Raw genomic sequence first — 25,406 nt, 5'->3', positions numbered from 1 at the left:
ATGATGGTGTCCTGCGGCGTACGTTGACGCTTCCGTGCTACGACGACCACGCTCAGCTATTTCTGCCGACGCTCGTGTAGGCTTCAATGACGGTGTCTTATGCACACGTTGACACTCGCGTGCTACTACGACTACGTACGGCTACTTCTGCCAACGCTCGTGTAGGCTTCAATAACGCTGTACTGGTATACACGTTTACGCTCCTCTGCTACGCTGGAGAGGTCCTTTTAACCACTTTTGCCGCGTAGAGATCCCGGATCACGGAAGACTGCGTTAGCGACCGCGATGTTAAAGGTTGAGTTGGTCAGAGGATAAACTCACTACCAAGCTCACCCGTAACAGACGGCGTTCACAAGTCAGGGTACCAAGACTAGCCAAGGGATAAACTCACTGCGTAGTCTGATGCCAAGCATGCGTGCGCTGTCACAGTCCCGTGCTGACTCTCTGATCATCCGTCACCTAACTCCCCAGCAAGCCTGTGCTGCGTGCTAAAACATTCGCAACATGTTGCGTTGGGATGGCGTGTGTTGATGGGATGGCGTGTGTTGCTGGGATGGCGTATGTTGCTGGCAGTGGCGTGGTTTTACCTCTGCGTATGCATGCCTGTTGTTGTTTTATCTGCTTGTCTGATTTTTCCGTCTTCGTGGTATCCCGCTGTATTGCTTGCGTGGCGTGGTTTTACCGCTGCGTATGCATTGTTGTTGTCATTTCATTTGCATGTCTGGTTTCTCAATCTTCTTGTGTTTCTAGAAGTGGCGTGGTTTTCCCGTTGTGTTGTGAACAATAAGGTGTGCCTTTATAGGTTGTGTGGGCTAAATTCTGTATAGATATTTAGTTCTCACACTCCCCCCCCCCCCCCACTTCGGAGAGTTTTGCATTCCGTGCAAAATTCAATTCATTCCATTGTTAATTTACAATGGTTATTGAAATTAGAAAAAAAAAATTTGCTAATTTACAATGGTGATTTGATATAAAAAAATAAATCTAAGACTTACGCCTAAAAGTACATAGACATTTGCATTTACAATGTTCATTTGGCTTAAAAACGAAAAATTCAAAGACTTACGCCTATACGTATATATATTATATGTATATTTTGTATTTTTTTGTTTTTTGACTTGTTTAATTTGTTTTTTCCCAATAACTTTCACTTAATTTTTTTTTTTTTAAACTGCAGTTGAATTTTTTTCTTCTCTGTTTTTTCATATAAATTCACTTTTTTTCGCGACGAAGTCCTTCAGCTGTAGCGCGCCTCATGGGGACTAATTCAACCCACTTGCTGAAGCGGTCGAAAGACACCAGTAGCATTGTATTGCCATGGGTTGATCGCGGTAAGGGTCCGATAAAGTCGGTGCAAACTGTGGCAAACGGCTCTTGTGCCACCTGTGAAAGCATCTTCCTTGCTGGTCTCTGCTGTCCTTCCTTGTATTTCTGGCAGGACTCACACTGGCTTACGTACTGGCTAATGTCGCGGTACATTCCTGGCAAGTAATATCGATTGGCGACTTAGGCTACCGTCCGGCGTATGCCCATGTGTCCGGCACTAGGTATATCGTGGTTCTCTTGTAACACCCTTATGCGGAGGGGTTTAGGCACACAAAACTTCCAGGGCACAGATTCTTCATCCTGGGATCGACACGGAATGTGGCGATAAAGTTGGCCATCCTTTTCCATGTAATCCGCGTACTTCACTGGATTTGCGCGAACTTCCTCCTTACGCTTTCGCCACCATTTACATTGTGGAGCCATCGTCGTCGCTTGCCTTATGGTCTCTAGTGGCTGTCTGGACAGTGCGTCTGCTACTTGGTTGAGTTTCCCTTTACGATACTCGATGTCGAAAGTATGTTGCTGTAATTCTAAAGCCCATCGTGCTATACTACCGGAAGGGCTTTCTATGGAATTCAACCACTTCAATGACATATGGTCGGTTATCACCTTAAATCGATATCCCTCTAGGTAGGGTCTCATTTTCCGAATTCCCCAGACTATGGCGAAACACTCCTTTTCGGTAGCTGAATAGTTTTTCTCCGCCTCATTTAATTTTCGGCTGGCGTAGGCTATTACGCGTTCGCTTCCTTCCAGATTCTGTGCCAGCACAGCTCCAAGACCGATGTTGCTAGCGTCCGTCTGCAACGTGAATGTCTGGCTGAAATCCGGACATGCCAGGACGGGAGCCTCCGTCAACTTTCGCTTGATGCTTTCAAATGCTGATTGTTGCTCAGAACCCCACTTCCAGTGTTTCCTTTTCTTCAAGAGTGCTGTGAGCGGCTGGCTCATGGTCGCGAAGTCGGGTATAAAGCGGCGATACCAGGAGGCTATCCCAAGATATTGACGTACTTCTTTCACGTTAGTTGGGGGCTTCAGTTCCTGGATTGCTGCAACTTTCTCGGGATCGGTGTGGATGCCTTTGTCACTGATCACATGACCTAAATATCGGAGTTCCTTCTTGAAAAATTCGCACTTTTCAGGGTTAATTCGAAAGTTGTTCTGCTGTAGTCTCTGCAGTTCCTTTCGTAAATTTCTTATGTGTTCCTGGAATGTAGAGCCTATGACGATTATATCGTCAAGGTAGGCGAAGGCGTGTGGTTCCATCTCATGGCCTATGATCTGGTCGAGTACTCTCTGGAACGTCGCTGGTGCCGAGTGTAAGCCGAATGGCATGACACGCCATTGAAATAGGCCACGCCCAGGTACGGTGAAGGCTGTATATGGGCGGCTGCCTCGCTCCAAAGGTATCTGCCAGTAGCCGTTCTTGAGGTCCAGACTACTAATGTACCTTGCTCTTCGTAATTTGTCAAGTATGTGTTGTATCCTAGGTAAGGGGTATGCGTCGGGTACAGATCGGGCGTTGAGTTGCCGATAATCCACGCATAAACGCCACTTACCGTTCTTCTTCCTGGCCAATACAATCGGCGCGCTGTGTGGGCTGTGAGACGGCTCGATACATCCCTTCGACAACAGCTCGTCGATTTCGGCGTTTATAATGGCCTGCATCGCTGGGTTCCTTGGAAAATATCGTTGCTTGATGGGCCGGTCGTCCGTCATAGTGATTTTATGCTCCACCACGGTCGTTACTCCACTCATGCTTTCGAATTTTCGAAGTTCCTCGATCAGGAAGTCACGTATGCGAGCTGCTTCGTTTCGCTGGTTGGCGGTCGATGAGATCTCGAGTCGATTGACCCTCCTACACTTAAGCTTACGTCTTCTTTTCCTTTTCCTTTTGCGCTTTAGCAGGCGTGTGTCTGGCGTACTCAGGGTCACGTTGCTTACGGCTCCTGATGACATGGTGCCGGAGGCCGTTGATTGCTGAGCATCTGACGCTTTCAGCACTACTTCGTGACCACCGCAGGATACTATAGCTCCTATGTTTCCCAGTGTATCCAATCCGAGAATGACGTCGTCAATCGCTCCGGGCATCACGTGTAACACTGCCTTTAGCGATGTCTGTCCGAGTTGGATGTTGATCTCCACGGCGTCAAAGATCTTGCTCGTGGTGCCATCGGCCATTTGTATTTCGAGAGCTACGGTCACCTTCTTACCATTCCTGGTTGCGTCCATACATTCTGCAACTCGTGGTGATACGAAACTTTTCGAGGCGTCAGTGTCAATGACGGCTTCCGCCGGTTCTCCGCCAAGCATGATTAAGACGTATAGTCGGCCTCGTTCCTGATGCATAATTACTGGTGGTTCGGCGCTGAGTTCCGTGGGTCCGCCGCGCCTTGCCTTTGGCGAAACCCTTGGTCGTTTCCCTGTTGTTGATGACAACATTCTTTGGTTACCACACTCCCTACAAAATAACTTCTTGGGATTACAGCAACTCCTAGCGTAGTGACCCTCCTGGCCGCATCTCAAGCATATATTTCCCGACCTAAAGGCTCTGCTCGTAGAGGGCTGCTGGCGATGCGCATCTACCGTAGTGTTATGTTGTGGAGGACGTGGTAACGGCCTACTTGCATTTCTCACCTCGTGGTCACCTATGATGTGTCTCGTCATCTCGCGTCGAGGTGGTTCTATTCCTCGCCGTTGTCCTTCGTATATCCCTTCGTACTCTTCTGCCAGTGTGATGAGTTCGGCTAGCGTTGTGAAATCTTGCCGCCGAATGTAGAGCAGATAATCGGTGTGACTATTACGAAAAATCCTTTCCAGTCTCTCCTCCGGATTATACCCAGCGTGTCGCATTAAGTTCTGCATAGCCAAAACGTAGTCTTTATATTTTCCTCGCACGTGTTGTCTTCGTTGCCGTATGTTATCTTGGGGGCTTTCGAAGTAACGTGCTGGTAAGAAAAAGCGCAGAAAGTCCTTTTTGAAAGTTGTCCAACTCTCTCAATGTTCGTTATTGTTGCGATACCATTGGAGAGCGGTACCGCACAGTAATTCGGGCATGGTTCTCGGAAGGATGTCCACATTTATCATGTACACTTCGGAGAGCTCCTCTAATCTCTCAGCGAACGCTAGGGGGTCTCGCCCACCGTCGTATTTCACGGACCACTTCCTCACCTGGTCGATGATGGGTGCGAATGTGACCATGTGGTTCTGTTGAAGTAACCTGTTTATTGGTGGTGGTTGTAACCGTGATGATTCTGCGAAAGTGCTCCCGGGCCCTCTGTCTTGGTCTGGTGGTAATGTTGTCTTCTGATCGCCTTCGTCTCGTAAAGCGATCTCATTTGTTTTGTATGCAGCTTCCATCTTTAAAAATTTTTCCTCTACTTCGGGGTCTTCGTGCGCCTTGGCTGCCAGTATAATTATGCGCTTACGAATCTCCCGCGTGGTGCCTATGTGGTCAACTCCTAGACTCTGTGCGAAGGAGATTAGTTGCTCCTTGGACACGTTGTCTAACCACATGAGATCTGCCATTTCCGTGTTAAATATCTTCCTGCTATACGATCCGCAGCGTCCCTGCTCGGGCGCCAATTGTAACGAAGCTTTTTTCTGCCCCTGCTCCCTACAAGTATAAATTGCTGAGGTATACTCGCCGTGTCCAGGGTTTGTTGCAATAAATTTGTAAATATTGGGGCTCTTCTGCGAATCGTACTTTATTTCATTAAACTTATATTAATACATAATATATATTAATCTGTGTTACAAAATTGTCTCCTGCGTTGTACTGTCGTCTCCCGAGGACGACGCTGTCGGGGTAACGGTTCTGTGTGGTCCGTTAGGGCAATACCGTTTCCCAGTCTGCTGCGTTCCTGGGTGCTAGACGAATGCAATGACGATGTCCTGCGACGTCCACGCTCAGCTACTTCTGCCGGCGCTCGTGTAGGCTTCAAAGACGGTGTCCTGCGGCGTACGTTGACGCATCCGTGCTACGACGACCACGCTCAGCTATTTCCGCCGACGCTCGTGTAGGCTTCAATGACGGTGTCCTGGCGTACACGTTGACGCTTCTCCGCAACGACGACTGCGCTCGACTACTTCTGCCGGCGATCCTGTATGCATCGATGACGATGTCCTGGCGTATACGCTGACGCTCGCGTGCTACGACGACTACGCTCGGCTACTTCTGCCAGCGCTCGTGTAGGCTTCAATAACGCTGTACTGGTATACACGTTTATGCTCCTCTGCTACGCTGGAGAGGTCCTTTTAACCACTTTTGCCGCGTAGAGATCCCGGATCACGGAAGACTGCGTTAGCGACCGCGATGTTAAAGGTTGAGTTGGTCAGAGGATAAACTCACTACCAAGCTCACCCGTAACAGACGGCGTTCACAAGTCAGGGTACCAAGACTAGCCAAGGGATAAACTCACTGCGTAGTCTGATGCCAAGCATGCCTGCGCTGTCACAGTCCCGTGCTGACTCTCTGATCATCCGTCACCTAACTCCCCAGCAAGCCTGTGCTGCGTGCTAAAACATTCGCAACATGTTGCGTTGGGATGGCGTGTGTTGATGGGATGGCGTGTGTTGCTGGGATGGCGTATGTTGCTGGCAGTGGCGTGGTTTTACCTCTGCGTATGCATGCCTGTTGTTGTTTTATCTGCTTGTCTGATTTTTCCGTCTTCGTGGTATCCCGCTGTATTGCTTGCGTGGCGTGGTTTTACCGCTGCGTATGCATTGTTGTTGTCATTTCATTTGCATGTCTGGTTTCTCAATCTTCTTGTGTTTCTAGAAGTGGCGTGGTTTTCCCGTTGTGTTGTGAACAATAAGGTGTGCCTTTATAGGTTGTGTGGGCTAAATTCTGTATAGATATTTAGTTCTCACAGGCTTCTGATGTATAGATGATGATGATGGTTGTTCAACGCTCGTTATATTTAAGAACCTTTTCTTGCCTTTGGAATATGCATGCTGCGCTTTGGATAAGGTTCAAGGAGGCGCTGCGGCCTAATGTACGCGTCCAAGATCTTCTCTAGCGTTTTCAGCAGAAAGGAAGTTAAGCTTGTAGGCCTAAACTCTGTTGAGTAAGTTGGGTTGTTTTTTTCAGGATTCTCGCTTGGTCCTGCGCACCAACTTCTTGTAGTCTCTTAGATGACCTTTATATATATTCCAACAGTTCTCTCTTTCTGCTAGTTTGGCCTAGTTGAAGCATTTTCGTACTCTACGTTTGCAAGACCCAAGCTCCTTGTTCCGCTAAGGGGGCTTTGTTATATGCTTGAGGCGCAGGGTAGGGCATGCGTAGTGAAGAGCTGTATTGAGGGGATCCGTGAATATAGTAACGTCCTTTTTAGGCTCCTCATGTGAGTTATATACGCAAGGTCTAAGTGTCTTGCTTAATATTATCCGCCTGTATAGATCCCAGTTTGTATTCCTTAGATTTCCCCTAACCTCGCTTGTGATCTTTCCTTCCGATCTAATAAAGTTGGCGGATGTGAACTGACAGGTTTAGCATCTTCTTTTATCTCCAGGTTCGTTCCCAGGTTCCTTTTGGCTTGTTGATATTGATTGTTCGTAGATTTCATTAAAAGTTTTCGATTAAATAAAACTTTCGTTAATGCACCACGTTGGGTGCCAACTATAAAAAACAACACTTGATTTTTGAGTTTACTTAATTTATTTCAAATGGACAACTTGCTTCCTCAAGTACCAGTTTAATACTACAATCAAATCAGCAAACTAAACTTCCTAAAGCCGTTTGCAGCCAGCTGCATCGAAGTGTTTTGTATCTACCGGTTTTACTGGCGTAAAATTGCTGACTCAGGCCACATGCAACTTTGCCGTAACATTAGACAGTGTAAACATTCTTATGATAACTTATATAAATAACTCACCTTTTTTTAAAGGCATGTGAAGCGAATTAAAGGAAAGGCTTGTTGGCTCGCTTTGGTTTAATTTAATTACAATAAACAACCATACTTGTTATATTCTTGCAACCAGTTGCTATAAAGTGTTATAGTTTTCCTCACCTAACGATTGTATGTATCACCTAAAACAAATCGAGATAGATATAGGGCTATATATACATACATATAAATGATCAGGATAACGAGTAAAGTTAATATCCGGTTGACTGTCTGTCTGTCCGTCCGTCCGTGCAAACTGTAACTTGAGTAAAAATTGACATATCTCGATGAAGCTTGGTATGTTGGTTCCTTTGTACAAAAAAGTTCGGGTTCGTAGAGGAGAGTAATCGAACCAATGCCACACCCACAAATGGTCATTAATCAAAAACATATAAAGTGCCATAACTAAGCAATGGGTTAAGATATAAAGCTGTAATTTGGAAAAGACTGTCACAGTAGTACGGGGCACCCTTTTTTTTTTGAAAAAGTGGGTGTGACCCCGCCCTCAACAAGTTTAATATACATATCTCCCTAACCACTTAAGCTACAACAACCAAATATGGTGGGTATAAATCTTATCAGAATTTCTACCGACAGTGAGAGAATGGATGAAATCGGAGGTTAAGCCCGCTCACTCCCCATATAACGGTACTGTTAAAAAATACTAAAAGGGTGATAAATCAATAAGCAAACGCGACAGATACATTAAATTTTCCTACCGAGATGGTATGAGAGGGCTTTATGAGAGCCGGTGTGTAAATTAGACGATGGGCGTGACAATATCCACTTTTTGGTGAAACCCCATATCTCGGGACCCGTCCAACCGATTTTGAAATTTAGTATGTGGCATTCTTTTGATATTCTTTTGTTCCATTGTGGAAATGGACGAAATCGGACAGCAACAACGCCTACTTCCCATATAACACAATTTAAAATTCCATGTTATCCTTTTACTTTCCAGTACACAAATCAAGATGTAATTAGTATAGCAGAATAAAATTTGTAGTAATGATTCCCTTGAAGTGTTTCACTTTATGACCAAAAATTGTTCAAATCCAACCAAAACTGTTCAATACCCTAGTTACCGAATATTTTGACCCTGGTACCTATAGCTGTATTTTTATCGAAAATGTCGGTCAGTGTGTGGTACATATAGCTGGAGTTAAGGTATAATCCTTCTGTTATAATGATGTGTCCAAAATGGGTTGAATCGGACCAATACTTACCTTTAACCCCCATATACTTAATACAAAGATTTTCAAAATTCCGGGTGACTTTGTACCGAATATATCGGCCAATAATCTGAGTTATGTCAATGATACTAAGGGAGCGTGTTTTATTCAAAACAGTGTAATTAATAGATAAATTTGAGCGAAAACTTGGCCTAGCCCTTGTATAACTAATATCAGCATTTTCGGACATGCGGCTGACTTTACTTTATATGATTGGTTTTACACCTTATAGTATTTCCCTGGCTTTGATTCTTGCAAGTTTAAAAAGTATAAAATGTTCCGCTGCACCCGATCTTAGCCCTTCCTTAGTTGTTTTATACACAATTTTGCAGTAATTTTAAAATATTTTCTTGTCTCTTTCAAATTGAGTGAGTATAAAACATTCGGCTGTACTCAAACATTGAGCGTCCTTACTGAGTTTATTATAACTACTATTATTTTTTTATTTATTTTTTTTTTTATTTAACTTTCTTTATTTACAATCTATCTACATTAAGATATTCAGTAAATTAGATCTAGTAGGTAATGGCAGAGGTAGATTTGTCCTTGAGCAAATCTACATAAAGAATTACTTAATTTTTTACATATACATAAGTAAAATATAATTAACTTAGGTTATTAAATACATCCATCAAAAATTCATTTTTTTTTTTTTTTTTTTTTTTTTTTTTGCCAGACTTAAATCTAAGAAAGTTTTAGAGAAATGGTAAATCTAAGATATGAGAACGTTTTAGTCGTATAGTTTCATAAGTTGTATCTAACAGACAAACAGCAATTGGGTTTATATGGTTTGAGAGACGTGCAAGATATCTAGCACTATATTTAGGGATCTCATTTTTTATAAAGGGAATACCTAGGTCGTTATGGATAGCTTCATTGGTAACAAACCATGGGGCGTTAATAAGTGACCGCAATGTTTTTGATTGATAACGTTGCAAAATCTCCACATTGGACTTACTGGCAGTACCCCAAAGCTGAATGCCGTATGTCCATATGGGTTTGAGGATAGCTTTGTAGAGCCGTATTTTATTTTCTATGCTAAGTTGAGACTTTCGACCGAGCAACCAGTACATGCGTTTAGTTTTGATTTTTAATTGCTGCTGTTTAGCCTGAATATGACTTTTCCATGTAAGACGTCGATCTAGATGCATCCCTAAATATTTAACTTTATCCCTAGTAGGAATCTGCTTATTATTTAAAAATACAGCAGGACACTCCTCTTTTCTTAATGCAAATGTGACATGTGTAGACTTTTCAGAGTTAACCTTTATTTTCCATTTGTTGAGCCAAACTTCCAGCATATTCAGTTGGTTTTGAAGTAGAGACGAAGCTTCTATAGGGGTACCACTAGAAGCGATAAACGCTGTGTCATCAGCAAAAGTTGCTACCTCTATTTCTCGTAATGTGGGCATATCTGATGTAAATATTGTGTATAGGACTGGACCCAAAACACTACCCTGCGGTACACCAGCATTAATGCTGTAGATTTCTGATGAGGCATCTCGGTGCCTTACATAAAAGTGTCTGTCACTTAAATAAGATTTAAGCACTAAATAGTAATGTGCTGGCATTAGCCTTCTTATTTTGAAGAGGAGTCCTGGATGCCATACCCTGTCAAAAGTTTGTTGAACGTCTAAGAAGGCTGCAGAACAGTATTTTTTTTCTTCCAGCGCATTTGTAATTACATTTGCCACCCTATGGCATTGCTCTGGCGTACCGTGTCCTATTCTGAACCCAAACTGATGTTCAGGTATGATATTTTGATCCTCAATTACTGGTAACATTCTTTGCAAAAATATTCTTTCGAATATTTTCGAAAATATTACCAGTAAGCTAGTAGGACGATATGACGTAAGACAGCTTTCAGGCTTATTTGGTTTTGGGACCATGACCACAGTGGCACATTTCCATTGTGTGGGGTAATGATTTATATTTAAAATAGCATTATATATTAATGTGAGAAACTCGATAGCTTTTTCCGAAAGAATTTTAACAACTTTGCTATCAATATAGTCGTAGCCGGGTGATTTACTATTATTTAATCTACGTACTTCCATAGCAACTTCTCTATTTGATATCTTGCTAATGGGGAGGTCCATTTGACACGGAGATTCTAAAAAATTTAGAATCTCTGTTTCATCACTACTAGTACCTAAGGAATTAGGTTGAAAAATTTGGTAGAGGTGTTTAGCAAAGGCCTCTGTTTTGGCTTCATCACTCCTGCAAAATACCCCATTTGAGTCCCTAACTGTTGCGTTTCGTTTGGTTGGTCGTTTAAGATATTTGGTAGCTTTCCAGAGTCTGTGCTCATCGTTTTTAGTGGGTTCAAGGCTTTTAATAAACAAACTGAAGATCGAACGTCCTCGGGTCGAAGTAAAACTTTTCCGTACCAGGATATTCTTCATTTTAGCATGCTGCTATTGATTGTCGATTGGACGAATTTCGGCGCAGACGTTAACATTTAATTTAATAAGGCTTAAATGCGACATATTACTTATATGATACAAAACATTAATTCGAAATTATTCTTTTTCTTATAATGATAAGTTTTCAAAAGATAAATAGTAATATTAGGAAAAAAAGAAAATGTGATTATTCAAAGCATGAAAAAGTGGATTCCTTTTTTTTGTGTTTTTTTTTCAGTAATATTAAAAACAGATATGGTTCCTCAAAGCATAAAAAGGTGGATTCTCTTTTGTTGTTTTTTTTTTTTTTTTTTTTTTTTTTTTTTTTACAGTACTACTTTATCGAAGAGTGCTCTTGTGTATCGGTTTGCCGTCAATCAAAACTGTGGTGCCAAGATCTTTATCGATAATTTTTTCCGTAAAAACTTTATCCAGTTTGTTACCAAGTCTTTTGTTTCGTCTTAAGAAAACTTTTTCCCCCGGATAATATGTTCTCAAAGATTTATTTACATTAAACCTTTTTAAAGTTTTTTCCTGAGCTGCAACTAATATTTCTCTTAGACTTTTAAAACTTTCTTCTGAGTTACTGTAAAGTGCATCAATTGGCTTAGAATTAATTACGGAATGTATACTACAATTGTATTTGTGCGTTGCTAGTAATACCAATTCTATAATATCATTTATTTGCTGCTGGTTCTTAATACATCGAATAATTTCGAGCAACGTGGAATGGAGCCTTTCAACTTGACCATTACTTTCACTGTGGAGAGTTGGTATAAAGAACTGATTTATGGAGAAATTATCTCTAAGCAATGTCATAATATCATTCGATTTGAATGATTTTTCGTTGTCGGAAACTATAGTTTTAGCGTTTTTGAATATTAGTAAAATTTCCAAAAGGGCGTTTTTTATATCGATCATAGATCTGGAAGCTATAGGCTTTACAATAGCAAATTTAGACAGTTTGTCTATGCAGGTGATGAATAACTGTTTAGGAATCATAAATATATCAATGTGGAGGATTTCTTCCGGCATTCTAGGAATAGGAGTTTGGCCTATCACTGGGTCAGGTGGTTTACGTTGATACTTATTTTCCAAACATATATTGCAGTTCATAATAACTGTTTTCAGTAATTTTTTTTATGTTTGGAAAATAGTACTCACTAGAAATTTGTTGGAAGTTTTCGTGTAACCCACGATGAGCCCGATTGTGTTGTGTTGCTATCGTTTCGAGCTGATCGTCCTTATTGATTAAATCTGTGACAAGCAGTTCAGTATGAACAAACTTGACACCGGGAAAAGCTACACATATCGAGTTCTGTATTTCGCCTAAAGTGGGGAGATCGCAGTATAATCCATTGGTAACATTAGGATTAATAGCGCACTTTAAACACTGAATGAGACCTTCGACTGAATCATATGTAATGGTATGTCTAATCATTTTTTGGAAGAGAATTTTCGTACTTTTACTGCATGAACTTGATTTAGATAGTAATAGCTGGTTCTTAAACTGATTTACCGCACACTTGACTGTCTTTATTATATTAGTTGATGATACCTCACTATGCTGTGTTTCGACAGACGCGGTGTCAGTTAGGTTATGAGAAAACTGTCTTGAAAGCGCATCAGCCACGTTATTTTCACTTCCAGGCTTATAATGAAATTGAGGTGAAAATTCCTCAATAAATGCCCGCCATCTCTTCAGTTTGCTGTTCGGATTTTTCTCTGACATCGCAAATATAAGCGGCTGGTGGTCAGTAAAAATTTTGATATGCTGTACTCCGTACAAATAATGGCGAAGTTTTTTCAACGCCCACACAATAGCAAGTAATTCACGCTCATTGACAGCATAATTTTCTTTACTTGCCGAAAGTGTTCGCGAAGTCATAGTTATCGGGAGACCGGATTCTGATAAAACCGTGCCCAGTGCTTTAGAAGAGGCATCGGTCGTAAGCTCAAACGGTTCTTTATAGTCAGGATATTGGAGTAAAACATCCTCAGATGCTAATATGTGCACGTAGTGATTCGGAGTCCAGATTGGTTTCTGTTTGAGTCGAGTTTTTCCTACCTATCTGTCCGTTTGCACCGCGGAGGTGAAGAGTTAAGGGCTTAACAATGGAGGCATAATCTTTCACAAAGCGTCGATAATAGCCGGACAAACCGAGGAAGGCACGCAGTGTTCTTGGGGTTTCATAGTTCAGGATGTCGTGCACCTTATCTGGGGAGGTTCTTATGCCTTTTTCAGTAACAATGAACCCTAGAAACTCTACTTCCGTTTTGAAAAATTTAGACTTTTCCGGTGACACCCTCATTCCAGCATTTGCAAGCTTTTGCAGAATACGGTCGATGTGCTCCAAATGCAATTCTTCATTTGGGGAATATATGATTATGTCGTCCACATAAACGTGGCAGAATTTCCCTATCACTTCGCGTAGGACGTCGTCGATAGTCCTTTGAAATATGCTGGGCGCATTTCTTAGGCCAAACGGTAACCGACAGAATTCATATTTCCCATTATTAATATTAAAGGCTGTTTTTTGTCTGTCCCGTTCACACATTATGATTTGGTGGAAGCCTGATTTTAAATCTAAAGTTGTGTAAAACTTCGAATTTCCAAGGTTAGCTAATATTACAGACGTACATATCTGGTATAGGGTATCGGTCAGATTTTTCTAAAATCAATTACCATACGCAAGTTACCTTTTTAGATACAACGTGCACGGGTGAATTGTAAGGCGAACAAGATTCCCGAATGATACCGTCTCTAAGTAGTAATTTAATCTCATTGTTAATAAATGGAGCTACTGATATGGGGTAGGGATAGCTTTTACTGTAAATTGGATCATTTGTAGTTGTACGGATACGGGCCTGGATTCTTGTATTGTATGGCAATTTCCTGTCTGGATCAGCAAAAGCGTTAACATTTTTACTTATAATCTTACGGAATTGTGATTGAACTTTTACTGGTACTGAATCTTCCTCTATGGTAATTAGATTTACGTGATCACATGAAAGAAAGCGTAATTTAGCCTTACCGTTACGATAAAATAAATAGCCTCCAACTATGTCAATTTTTGCATTGATTTGTTTTAGAAAATCGTACCCTATTATACCGTCAAATGTGCTTAGGTTCGACAACAAATAAAACGTTGAGGTATTTTCTAAAATGTTTATTTGACATTTTTTATTAATGATATTTTCGCCGTTTATCGATTTTAGCCTAAAACTCTTTTCCAAGGGTTTAATTCCCTCAAGAAATGATAATGGCTTAATGTAGTTTTTTGACGTACCAGTGTCAATCAGAATGCGAAGCTCCTGACCGTTTTTGCCTTTTTTTGTTATGAACGGCAGGAGCGATTCCAGTTTAATAATTGATTTGATCACTATAATCTGATGTGACATCATCCTCATCATAATTATAGTGATCTCTGACATTTTCGTTATAATCGTCCTCATAGTTTTGATATTCGTGATCAATCAGAGATGGCCCTACTTCTGGTATAAAGTTAACCTTCTGTACCTTACGAAACGGTGAACGGTCAGAAGATAATCGGTCATTGGCACGTTTAAACGCCACGAGCGGGGTAGGGTTTGGATTTTGTGTGTTCGTAGTATATTTAGGAGAATGAGAATGTTGAAAAGGAGAATTTTGGAAATTATTACGCTGCCTATGGAAGCTTGAACCGTTATCAACTTCCATTGGGGTTGGGTTATTTAAGTTCTGGTTTCTGGTCTCTATTGGCTGATAGTGGTACAATAATGGTCTTGGCAGAAGAAACTTATTTGCGTTACCCACTGCAAAAGCCTCTGCGAATTCATAACGCCTATGACTGGTTTGCAGCTCTTGTGCAACCGCCAAGGCTGATGGGAGGACCTTGGGTCTTGCAGAGAATAAGATATCGCATAACGGTCTTCGGAGACCAGATATGAAAACGCGTAATGCATTCTCCCTAGCGCGTTCATTTAAAGCTGCTATGAGCTCATTGTTACCGTTGTGGGTCATAACTTGTTTATTTATTATCAAGGATAACTTTTTGTCTACCCTATTATAGTAATCAGTGATAGGTAAATTGTCCTGCCTTAAAATACTCAACTCATTCTCTAGTACATATAGTGGTCTTTTATCTGAATAAGTCTGGTCAAGTCTTGCAATTATTGCGTTGAAATTCAAAATAGTGTTAAAAGACGCAAGAGTGGAGTTAGCAGATTCGATAATCTTATTCCTAAAAATGTCCATGGCAATATAATACTTCTCCGAACCCTCCTTATAATAAGTCATGGCAAAATGCGCGGCACTACGCCAACCCGGGTACGAAGCGAAATCACCCTTGAATTCCGGCAAATACTTAATCAAATCTAAACTTGCATTGTCTTCAATTAATGGGTTTATCGCAACCGGCAGGTCTGGTTCGACGCTAGGTAACTGCAAGCCATTAACTGCCAAAGTTAACTGACGAATCTGTTCTACCAGTTCCAACTTAGTGCGCTCGTTGGTCTCGTTAACGATTTGCAGCACCTGCTCTCTACTGACACTCATTTTACAAATTTTGTTTTAAAATCTTTGATAAGGGAAATTTCCTCCAAAAGAAAAAAATCAGCACATAAAAAGATAAGAACAATTAATATAACTAGAAATACTTCTGATTATCGAAAAAGACTTAACTAGAAGGAACACGAAATCACCAACACAAGACAATTTCCACAAAAGAAGTTTAGAAGATTCAATTTAAATATCAAAAAGACAAAGGTACAATAACCTTTTTGTTTAATATTCTCTATTTCAGGAAGATTTCCAATATTCCTTTAAAGCCGAGAAAAAAAAACTAAGACTTTGTGGCAAATTCACTTAATTTTATGGAATATATCGAAATAACAAAAATTTTATTTCAAACTCTTTAAGCTTAACAAATTCAAGATATTATTAGTAAATGTAATTTAGCACAAAACGTGTACTTTATAACCACGTGCTTCGATTCAAAAATTTTCTTTTACACGTTTTTGTTTTTCTGTTTTCCATAACCTAACCTTACATTTGTTATGAAAATTTAATCCACTTTGAACATAATTTGAAAAATCACTTATGTACATGTTTTATTTATTTTATATTATTCGGATTTTGATGATCCCTTTCCCAGGTCCTATGGTCCTCTGTTCATCGAGTTATGCAGCTTTTCAGGGTCCTATGATCCTTTTATTTGCTACAAGTTAGGCAGCTCCTCGGGATTTGATGGTCCTTTTACCACGAGTTGGGCAGCTTATCAGGATTTTATGGTCCTTTTGCCCCACGTTGGGCGCCAATTAAATATGTTTATTTGTTATACAAATTAAATTTATTTATTACATCGGTAAGACCAATTAATTGAATGTGTGCCGTTAAATGTATGTTAAATTAAATGTATGTACTATGACGATTTAACTCGTCACCTTCGCCGTTCAGTTCTATAATGATTTTTCTTTTGCCTTTTTGTCTTTTTGCCGCTGTCCAATTCTTCTTCTTTGATCATGTCCCGTTACACAGCTTTGAGTTGGCGTCTTGCTGCTGCTAAGTGGTATGCAGTTTTACGCTCTGCAAGAGCTGTTGCGAAGCGCATTGCGTTACACAACCCAGCATACAAGTATCGACGCCGCTATTCTTGGCGTAACCCAGCATTCAAAATTGGCCAGCCACAAGTGGTACGTTAACTTATACAAGCATAAATCAAAATATCATTTCTTATTTTAAATTTATTATTTTAATTGGTATATAAAATTTATGCCACAATTATTATATAGTAGTCCAAAAATATAAATTCTTATTTTTCCCAGAAATACATTTGTAAAAAAAGGATCTTTATCCTTTGTTATTATCTTATTTTTTTCAAAAATACATTTGTAAACAAAATGATATTTATCCTTTTTTTATGTTCCACACAAAAGATTTAAGGAGATTCAAGAGCTCAAAACGTGCCCTACATCAGCTACCTACCCGACGGCATTTCGCAAATGATAAAATAAATTTTTCAAGAGCTCAAAGCATACGCTACATCATCTCGAACCTACCTACCCTACGCTTTTGCGCAAATGATTATATGATGATAGCAAATGCCCACATACAGATTTGGCAATGGCAATACCAGTTAGTATTCTATAAATTCTATCCTGTCGAGATGCCCTTTAATAAGTGTATCCGAACGTTCCATTGTTTTGTCATCTCATGTAAAAAGCACGTGTATTCGAACGTTACATTGCTTTGTCCATAAATTTAGAGACTTTTTGCTGCGCTCCTACTTTAACATTCTTGGTTTTGTCATCTCATGTTAAAAAAAAGAAACATTTAGTTGGAGAAATAAGAAAGTAATAAGTGTATCCGAACGTTCCATTGTTTTGTCATCTCATGTTATAGGCTTTCTTAGAGGTGTCTGGGAACCTATTTTTCAGAGTACCAAACGAAAAAAAAAATTTTTTTTGAATAACTCTAATGTATATACATATCTTTATTTACAGTTTGAAAACCGATATTGGCCAAGAGTTTATAACAGTTTAGATAAAATAACTGCTGATTGTGCTTTGAATAACAGAAAACGAACTGCTTTTAATGATATAAACACCAAAAGCAAATATGAAAATGAACCTAAACAGATATTTGAAGGAAGTGAAATTTTTCAAAAGGATTCAAATGGCGCCCGGCCGTTCTCAATTATTAAAGACAAGCAACAGGTATGTTACAAACAATTTACAAATAATTTGTAAAATGTTACATTTAAAAATTGAGTATTACAAAATGTATGAATAGAATAATGGAAACTACGATGAATTAATTGAATGCAGAGTTCGTAAGCCAACTAAGATCATTCGTAATTCTAACATTAAACCTGAGAAAGATCTAAGAGTGAGTGAAATGGATGTTTCTGAGAAAAAAACACAGAGTGGCGAAGGTTTAATTGCATCAAACGGATTTCAAGCGTAAGTCAATATAAATAATTATCTTCCTTTGTATATTTATTAGCTTTCATTCCGTGGGAAAAAGATTCGCCTGTTACTCACATACTAAATCGTTTTTTAATCGTTTTTTAATTGTTTCTGCCATTTTTTCTGGTTTCTTGGCGAAAAACTCTGCGACAAGTAGTTTCCACAGGCTTCTCTTGAAAACAACTTTACAGGTACTCCATTAAGGGAGTTCTGCATTGACCGAAACAAATGGTAGACCGACTATGCAAGGTCAGGGCTATATGGCGGATGCATCAAAACTTCATCTCTTCACTTCAACTTCAATCTCATGAGTTGTTGACAGTAAAATGAAGATTCAATCGCTCGACCAGGCTGGAGCAGCTCATAGTGAATGATTCCTTTCCAATACCACCAAACACTCAGCATAACCTTTCGAGGCGTCAATCCTGGCTTTGCGACATGTTGAGTTTCACCAGGCATGGACCATGATCTTTTTCCACCATTATTGTCGTATTTGATCCACTTTTCGTCTACTGTTACCATTCGCTTCAGAAATGGTTCGATTTCATTTCGCTTCAGCAAAAAATCGCAGATATTAATTCGGTCCATTAAATTTTTTACAGACAATTCATGTGGTACCCAAAAATTGAGCTTCTTTTTGTAGCTATCCTTTTTTAAATGGTTCAAAACCGTTTGATAATGGACCATTGTTGTGCTACACGAAGTGATACAGCATCATCTCCGTAAACTTCACAAATTTCATTGATGCTTTGGGTGGCATTCTTCCATTCTATATTAGAAAATTTCAAAATATAGCGGATTTCTTCATTATTTTCACTCATTTTTGAACAGTTGTAACTCTTCTTCAACTTCCCCAAATTTAATTTTTTGGTTAAATGAGACTTAAAATCTCACCTCTCCAACACGATATATTTTCGACTGTACAATATTTTATAGTAGCAACCTTTCTCTTGATCGAAGACTGAAGTGAGCTGATTTTACTCCAGGTGGCTATAGCTTTAACGAACCACCAGATAAACAAAAGAAATGTTACGTGATATACTATAATAATAAGTAAGATTAAGTTCGAGTACAACTGAACATTTTATGTATTCTCTTGCAACTTGCAGGAATCAAAACCAGGGAAATTCTTTATGGTGAAAAAATGTCAACCGGAAGATCGGAATGAAAGCAATTTTATTATTACATATACTATGTAAAACTCATACATCATCCGACAAAAACACCACAATGTTTTTTAGAAAAATTAAAATCATTATGCATAGTGCTTGGGAGTTGGGGTGGTATCGACCCGATTTTATCTATTAATTATTATCATTCCACACTCAAAATGTTCCCTGGGCTTCATTAAGGTACCTCACATACATAACCAATTATGTGGAGTAAAGTCAGCTGGATGTTCGAAAATTCTGATATTGGTAAAATGGGGGAAGATCATGTTTTCACCCAAATTTTGTTTCCAAAGATCCACTGTTATGAGTAAAACACGCTTTTTAATTCTCATTGAGATAACACAAATATTAGCCGATTATGCAGCATAAAGTCACCCGGAAGTTCGAAAATCTTCGTATTAGGTATATGAGGGCTCAGGGTAGTAGTGACCCGATTCAACCCAATTTTGATATACAGAGATACTATTGCCAGGAAAGGATTTTCTCTGAATTACGATTGTATGTTTCACACATTGGGAGATATTTGCGGTAAAAAGTCAACAATGGATACTGCAGTCCACATTTCCGATATTTCCGGTTCCTATAAAGCCCTCTTTTGCCTTCTCTGTCTTTGTCGTATTTAGTTATTGATTTGTTGCGGTTTTAGGAGTTTTTACATTACCGTTATATTAGAAATGGGTGGGCTTCTTGCCCACAAGTGCTCCTATGCTAAATTTCACGTCAATATATTCATTATTATTTGAGATACGCTTCGTTTTGTGAGGCTCTAAAAGTCGATTTTTACCATAATATCATGCCGTAACCACCGTATTTGCCTGATTTCACATGATCACTCCGAGGACACCGTTTTGACTCTATTGAGGATATAAAAGCTGAGTCGAAGAAACCTCTGATGGCCATCACGACGGAGGATTTTTCCAAGTACATAGATGACTCGAAAATTCGTTGTATTTTTAACATAACGCCATCTGTTGAATACTTACTCAATCCAATCAATAATTACCGCCATCTGTTAGAATTGGATCTAAAAAATAATTGTGACTGTCAAATAATATGCAAATAATTTGCAATAATATAATATTGCGATTATAAATTGAGATGTAATCTTGTCTCTCAAGTTGGATCAAATTGCACACGGTGTGCAATCAAATTTAAAATCGGTTCCAGTAGTTAGGCGTCAATTGCGGACAAACAACGTGACACGTGATTTTTATATATAAAGATATGTATGTTAAAACAAGTGTTTTAGAAATGTCCTTTATATATCGATTTAAGATATACAAAAAGATTTGATCCCTAACTCGCCCTCAAATGAATCAGGTTTGTTTATATTATTAATACTTTCTAAGTCTATGCTTTTGATTTCAGGTGCAACCTTTTGCAACTCTCTTTGTTATTCTACCAGGCATGCGATTTTTTGGGTATTATTTTTTATAATTTTTTGTATTTACGTGTATGTATAAGCGTGCATGTTTTATTGTTTTTAATGTTTTGTTTCATCTATATATATAAAAATGAAATGGTGTATAGTTGTAACGCTAAAACTCGAAAACGGCTGAACCAAATGAAATACTTGCTTTGAGGGATTTGTTTTTTATTACCACGCGCAGGTCTTGTCTTAAAATCAGAACAAAATATTAAGGGGGCGTGGCACCTCCCATACAAATTGAATTTTTCAAGTCGAATATCTTCAAAAGTGTTTAAGGTAGGAACATGAAAATTGGTACAGAGCTACAGGATAACAACACCACTCTCACCTATAAAACCGGGGGCTATCGAATAAGGGGGCGTGGTATCTCCCATACAAACTAAATTTTTTAAGCAGAATATCTGTGAAAGGGTTCAAGGTAGGGACCTGAAAATTGGTATAGACCTATATGGTATCAAAAGCCTTCTTACACATAAAAGAAGGGGTAATCGGAAAAGGGGGCGTGGCACCTCCCATACAAACTGAATTTTTCAAGGTGAATATCTTCAAAAGTGTTTAAGGTAGGAACATGAAAATTGGTACAGAGCTATAGGAAACAACACCATTCTCACCCATAAAACTTGGTGTTATCGAAAAAGGGGGCGTGGTACCTCCCATACAATCTTTAATTATTTTGGTTGTTAATCCACCATATATTTATCTCATTTTCCACCTAGCACGACATTTTGGTTGTTTCTTGCTATTTTTGTTTATTTATCGGTGACAGTAGCGGTTATATCGTAATTTTGGTTGTGTTACGTGCTATTTTTGGTTTATGGAAATGGCAGTTTTATGAAACAAACACAAATTAAATTAAACGTCAATTTTGCTTTGCAATCGAACACGCAAAATTTAGAGGGCAATAAAAATGCGCCTTGCTTTACTGATTTATTGATATATTTTGTTTTAAATAGTGAGTTATTTAGTGAAAGTGATTTACCGTGTTGGCGAATACCGATTTATGTACATTGGAATTTATCATTCAATTGATCTGCATCCTTAGTTTAATTAATTCATTTTTGGAGTTTTCAAAGGAAAGTTATTGGTCCGTAAAACCTTATATGAACTTTATGCAAATGAATGATCATTTCCAATTAGATATTTGTAACGATGCCAAGAATCAGTACGTATGGTAACACTTCTCGGAGTTCTCAGGCCGCAAGGAGAACACGAAATAGCAGAGCACGTCAAAGGGAAAGTGTTATTGAGAGGGTATCACCACGAAATAGACTGCTGGAGAATAGCACTCACCAGTTAGAAGATGTCAACCAAACATATAATCAGCAAGAACGATTGAGAAGAAGGGAAGTTCACAATCAGCAACAACGATCGAGAAGAAGGGAAGTTCGTGCTCGCCAAAGTGATGAAGTAAGATCACACCATGCGATTATTCGACGACAACAGCGCCAAAATCTTTCTTTTGTGAACATTGAACGGGCAGGTCTTCGATATGATCCAAACATTCAATATAGCGCATCTGTTCAAATCGGTCAGATGTCAGTAGTTTGTCAATATTGCAATGCAGTCAAATTTAAAAATGAACCGCCAGGGTAATGTTGCGCCGGGGGAAAGGTTAAGTTGCCAGAATTGCTTCCACCACCACAGCCATTGTTCCAGCTGCTTTACGGTGAATCTCCTCACTCGAGCCATTTCTTAAAGCACACTAAAATGTACAACGATTGTTTTCATATGACGTCGTTTGGCGGTGAAATTGTAAATGAACAAAACTACAATCCAACGTTTAAGGTATTTTTGCCAAACAATATTCGACATAAACTACAGAGCTTTCCTCCAATTATACAGGTTCATGGGCAAATTTTTCATCTCGCTGAATCGCTGTTGCCGCATCCAGATCAAGAACACAAATATCTCCAAATTTACTTGTGCCATCTTTAATACAACGAAAAGAGAAATAATCGAACAATTGCAGCGAATGTTACACGAACACAATGGCCTCATTAAACTGTTTACGATTTCGTTGGAACGTATGCCAACAGATGATCATAATCATAAAAGCGGACAATAGACCAATATTGATATTGTTATCAAACGTAGAAATCACAACGCACTAAAACGGATAAGTGAGACACATCGGTCTTACGACGCAATGCAATATCCGCTCATGTTCTGCCGTGGAGAAGACGGATATCACTTAGGATATAAGATGAAAAATCCGGTGAATGGTTAGTAAAAAAAAAAATTGGTTTGCTACTTCATATATGTAGGTAATTTAAGCTTTTAGGTGTCGAGACAAATAAAAAAGTCAGTTCATTGAAGTTTAACGCATATCGAATGATGATTCGCCAAAACTATGACAACCACTTACTGAGATATGGACGGTTATTTCAACAGTATGCATGAGTACTCCCAGGATGCGATGACTTACGTGCGAAATTATGGACGGCCGAATTTGTTTGTTACATTTACTTGCAATCCAAAATGGCCAGACATTACGAATCTATTGCATCCCGGTCAATCACCAAGCGATCGCCACGACGTTACAGCACGCGTGTTTAAACAAAAACTAAGATGTTTGATGGACTTTATTACGAAACAACGTGTATATGGCACTGTTCGATGCTGGATGTACTCAGTGGAGTGGCAGAAGAGAGGTTTGCCCCACGCACACATTCTTCTTTGGATGGTGGAGAAAATTACACCTGATCAAATTGATGACATCATTTCCGCCGAAATTCTTGATGTTGAAATAGATTCAGAGTTGCACGAAGTGGTGATGGCCAATATGGTTCATGGGCCATGCGGAGAACACGATCCATCTTCGGTTTGTATGTCGGACAGTAAATGCAAAAAACGCTATCCCCGTGCTTTTATTTCGGAAACTCAAACTGGAAACGACGGATACCCCCTCTATCGGCGTCGCTCACCCGCTGACAATGGCAGAACATTCATCACTCAATTGAAAGGAAAGAATTTCGTGGTTGATAACACATGGATCGTTCCATATTCGCCAATTTTGTCTAAGGCATTCAAAACACATATAAATGTTGAGTATTGCAGTTCAATAAAATCAATTAAATATGTTTGCAAATATGTCACCAAAGGAAGCGATATGGCGGTTATTGGCGTTGAACGAGATGAAATTAGCAAATTTCAAATGGGCAGATATGTGAACTGCAATGAAGCAATCTGGAGAATATTTTCATTTGCAATTCATAAACTTCATCCTGCTGTTGTCCATCTGGCAGCTCATTTGGAGAATGGCCAGCGAGTTTATTTCAACGCAGAGAACATAGTACAGCGAACGGAAATACCACCAGCCACCACTTTAACAAGTTTCTTTGCAACTTGCGCCAGTGATCCGTTCGCGAGAACATTGCTTTACTCGGAGATGTCTCGGTATTATACATGGAATGCATCGTCGAAGAAATGGTTGCGCAGAAAGAACGGCCATCCGGTAGATGGTTATCCAGGTGTTTTTTCAACTGATGTATTGGGAAGAATTTACACAATCCATCCAAAGAACGATGATTGCTTTTACCTACGTTTGCTTTTGATTAATGTACGCGGTTCTACTTCATTTGAATCATTGAGGACTGTAGATGGTACCATTTGTGCAACATTTCGAGAAGCATGTCAACAATTGCAATTGCTTGAACACGACAGTCACTGGAATCAAACGCTAGCGGATGCAATAGCTTCTTCACCAGCCACTGCAGTTCGTACACTTTTCGCTATTATAATTTCGACATGTCAGCCTTCAAAATCGCGTCTATTATGGGATACGTACAAAGATGACATGGCAGAAGATATTTTACATCGCCTGCGTTTAGCGACAAGAAATGTCGACTTACAAATGAACGCTGACATTTACAATAAAGCATTAGTCCTTATTGAAGATTTATGTTTACTTATGAGTGGAAAACTATTGATTGAAGTTCATATGCCGGCACCAAGTCGTCAAACAAGGTCGCGAAACAAGTGAGTCGCGAATTGGAACGCGAGCGTGCTTACGATATAACTCACTTGCAACAACAAGTACAAACAAATGTTCCACTGTTGAATGAACAGCAAAGCAGTGCTTACAATCAGCTAATCAATGCTGTAGATAGTGGAAACGGTGGCATATTTTTCCTCAATGCGCCCGGCGGGACTGGCAAAACGTTGCTATTGGCTTTAATACTAGCAGCAATACGTGGTCAAGGTGGTATTGCATTAGCTCTTGCATCTACCGGGATTTCTGCAACACTGTTAGAAGGTGGAAGAATGGCACATTCAGCATTAAAGCTTCCATTAAACTTGCAAATACACGAAAGTCCTGTTTGCAATATTTCAAAGCAATCAGCAATGGCACAAGTTTTAAAAAAATGTAAGTTAATCATATGGGATGAAATCACAATGGCCCACAAACGATCATTAGAAGCACTCGACCGAACACTGAGAGATTTGCGCAACAATAATCGTTGTTTTGGAGGAGTGATGATATTGCTGTCGGGCGACTTTAGATAAACACTTCCCGTGATTCCAAAATCAACAGCGGCGGATAAGCTAAACGCATGTCTGATGTCACCGCATTTGTGGAGGTTTGTTAAAACCATTTCATTGACCATGAATATGCGAGTTTTGCTGCAAAACGATAGAACTGCGGAGGTTTTTTCAAAAGAGCTGCTGCGAATCGGAAATGGACAAATTCCGATAGATCCTTGCAGTGGATTAATATCGATTCCAACTACGATTTTCCATCGCGTTGAAAATGAAGACGAGGTAGTAAATTACCCAGTGGAGTTCTTAAACTCTTTGATGCCGCCTGGAATGCCGCCTCATAATTTGCGTCTCAAAGTTGGGTCTGTAGTTATTATGCTACGAAATCTTCATGCTCCCATACTGTGCAATGGTACTCGACTGATTGTGACCAAGCTAATGGACAATTTAATAGTGGCAAGCATTTTGAAAGGCCCGTTCAAAGGAGAGGAATGCTTACTTCCCCGAATTCCATTAACTTCAACAGA

General features: G+C 39.6%; 1 protein-coding gene across 1 annotated transcript; it reads left to right on the top strand.

The window, feature by feature from the left end:
* The first annotated feature begins 16,353 nt into the window (after nt 1-16,353).
* LOC126764623 (uncharacterized) lies at nt 16,354-24,906 on the top strand. The gene is made up of 4 exons (XM_050482290.1): nt 16,354-16,524; nt 17,335-17,547; nt 17,624-17,793; nt 24,336-24,906. The coding sequence occupies exons 1-4, from the start codon at nt 16,354-16,356 to the stop codon at nt 24,904-24,906; spliced, it is 1,125 nt and encodes a 374-aa protein (XP_050338247.1).
* Nucleotides 24,907-25,406: the final 500 nt, after the last annotated feature.

This window comes from Bactrocera neohumeralis, unplaced genomic scaffold (genome assembly GCF_024586455.1).
Source record: "Bactrocera neohumeralis isolate Rockhampton unplaced genomic scaffold, APGP_CSIRO_Bneo_wtdbg2-racon-allhic-juicebox.fasta_v2 cluster09, whole genome shotgun sequence".
Taxonomy (NCBI): domain Eukaryota; kingdom Metazoa; phylum Arthropoda; class Insecta; order Diptera; family Tephritidae; genus Bactrocera; species Bactrocera neohumeralis.
The sequence above is the reverse complement of the archived record's forward strand: the minus strand, read 5'-3'. Positions and strand labels throughout refer to the sequence as shown.

Coding starts and splice junctions, on each gene's coding strand:
- LOC126764623 (XM_050482290.1), top strand. CDS start 16,354: ATGTCCCGTTACACAGCTTTGAGTTGGCGTCTTGCTGCTGCTAAGTGG. Junction 16,525..17,334: donor AAATTGGCCAGCCACAAGTG/GTACGTTAACTT, acceptor CTTTATTTACAG/TTTGAAAACCGATATTGGCC. Junction 17,548..17,623: donor TTATTAAAGACAAGCAACAG/GTATGTTACAAA, acceptor ATGTATGAATAG/AATAATGGAAACTACGATGA.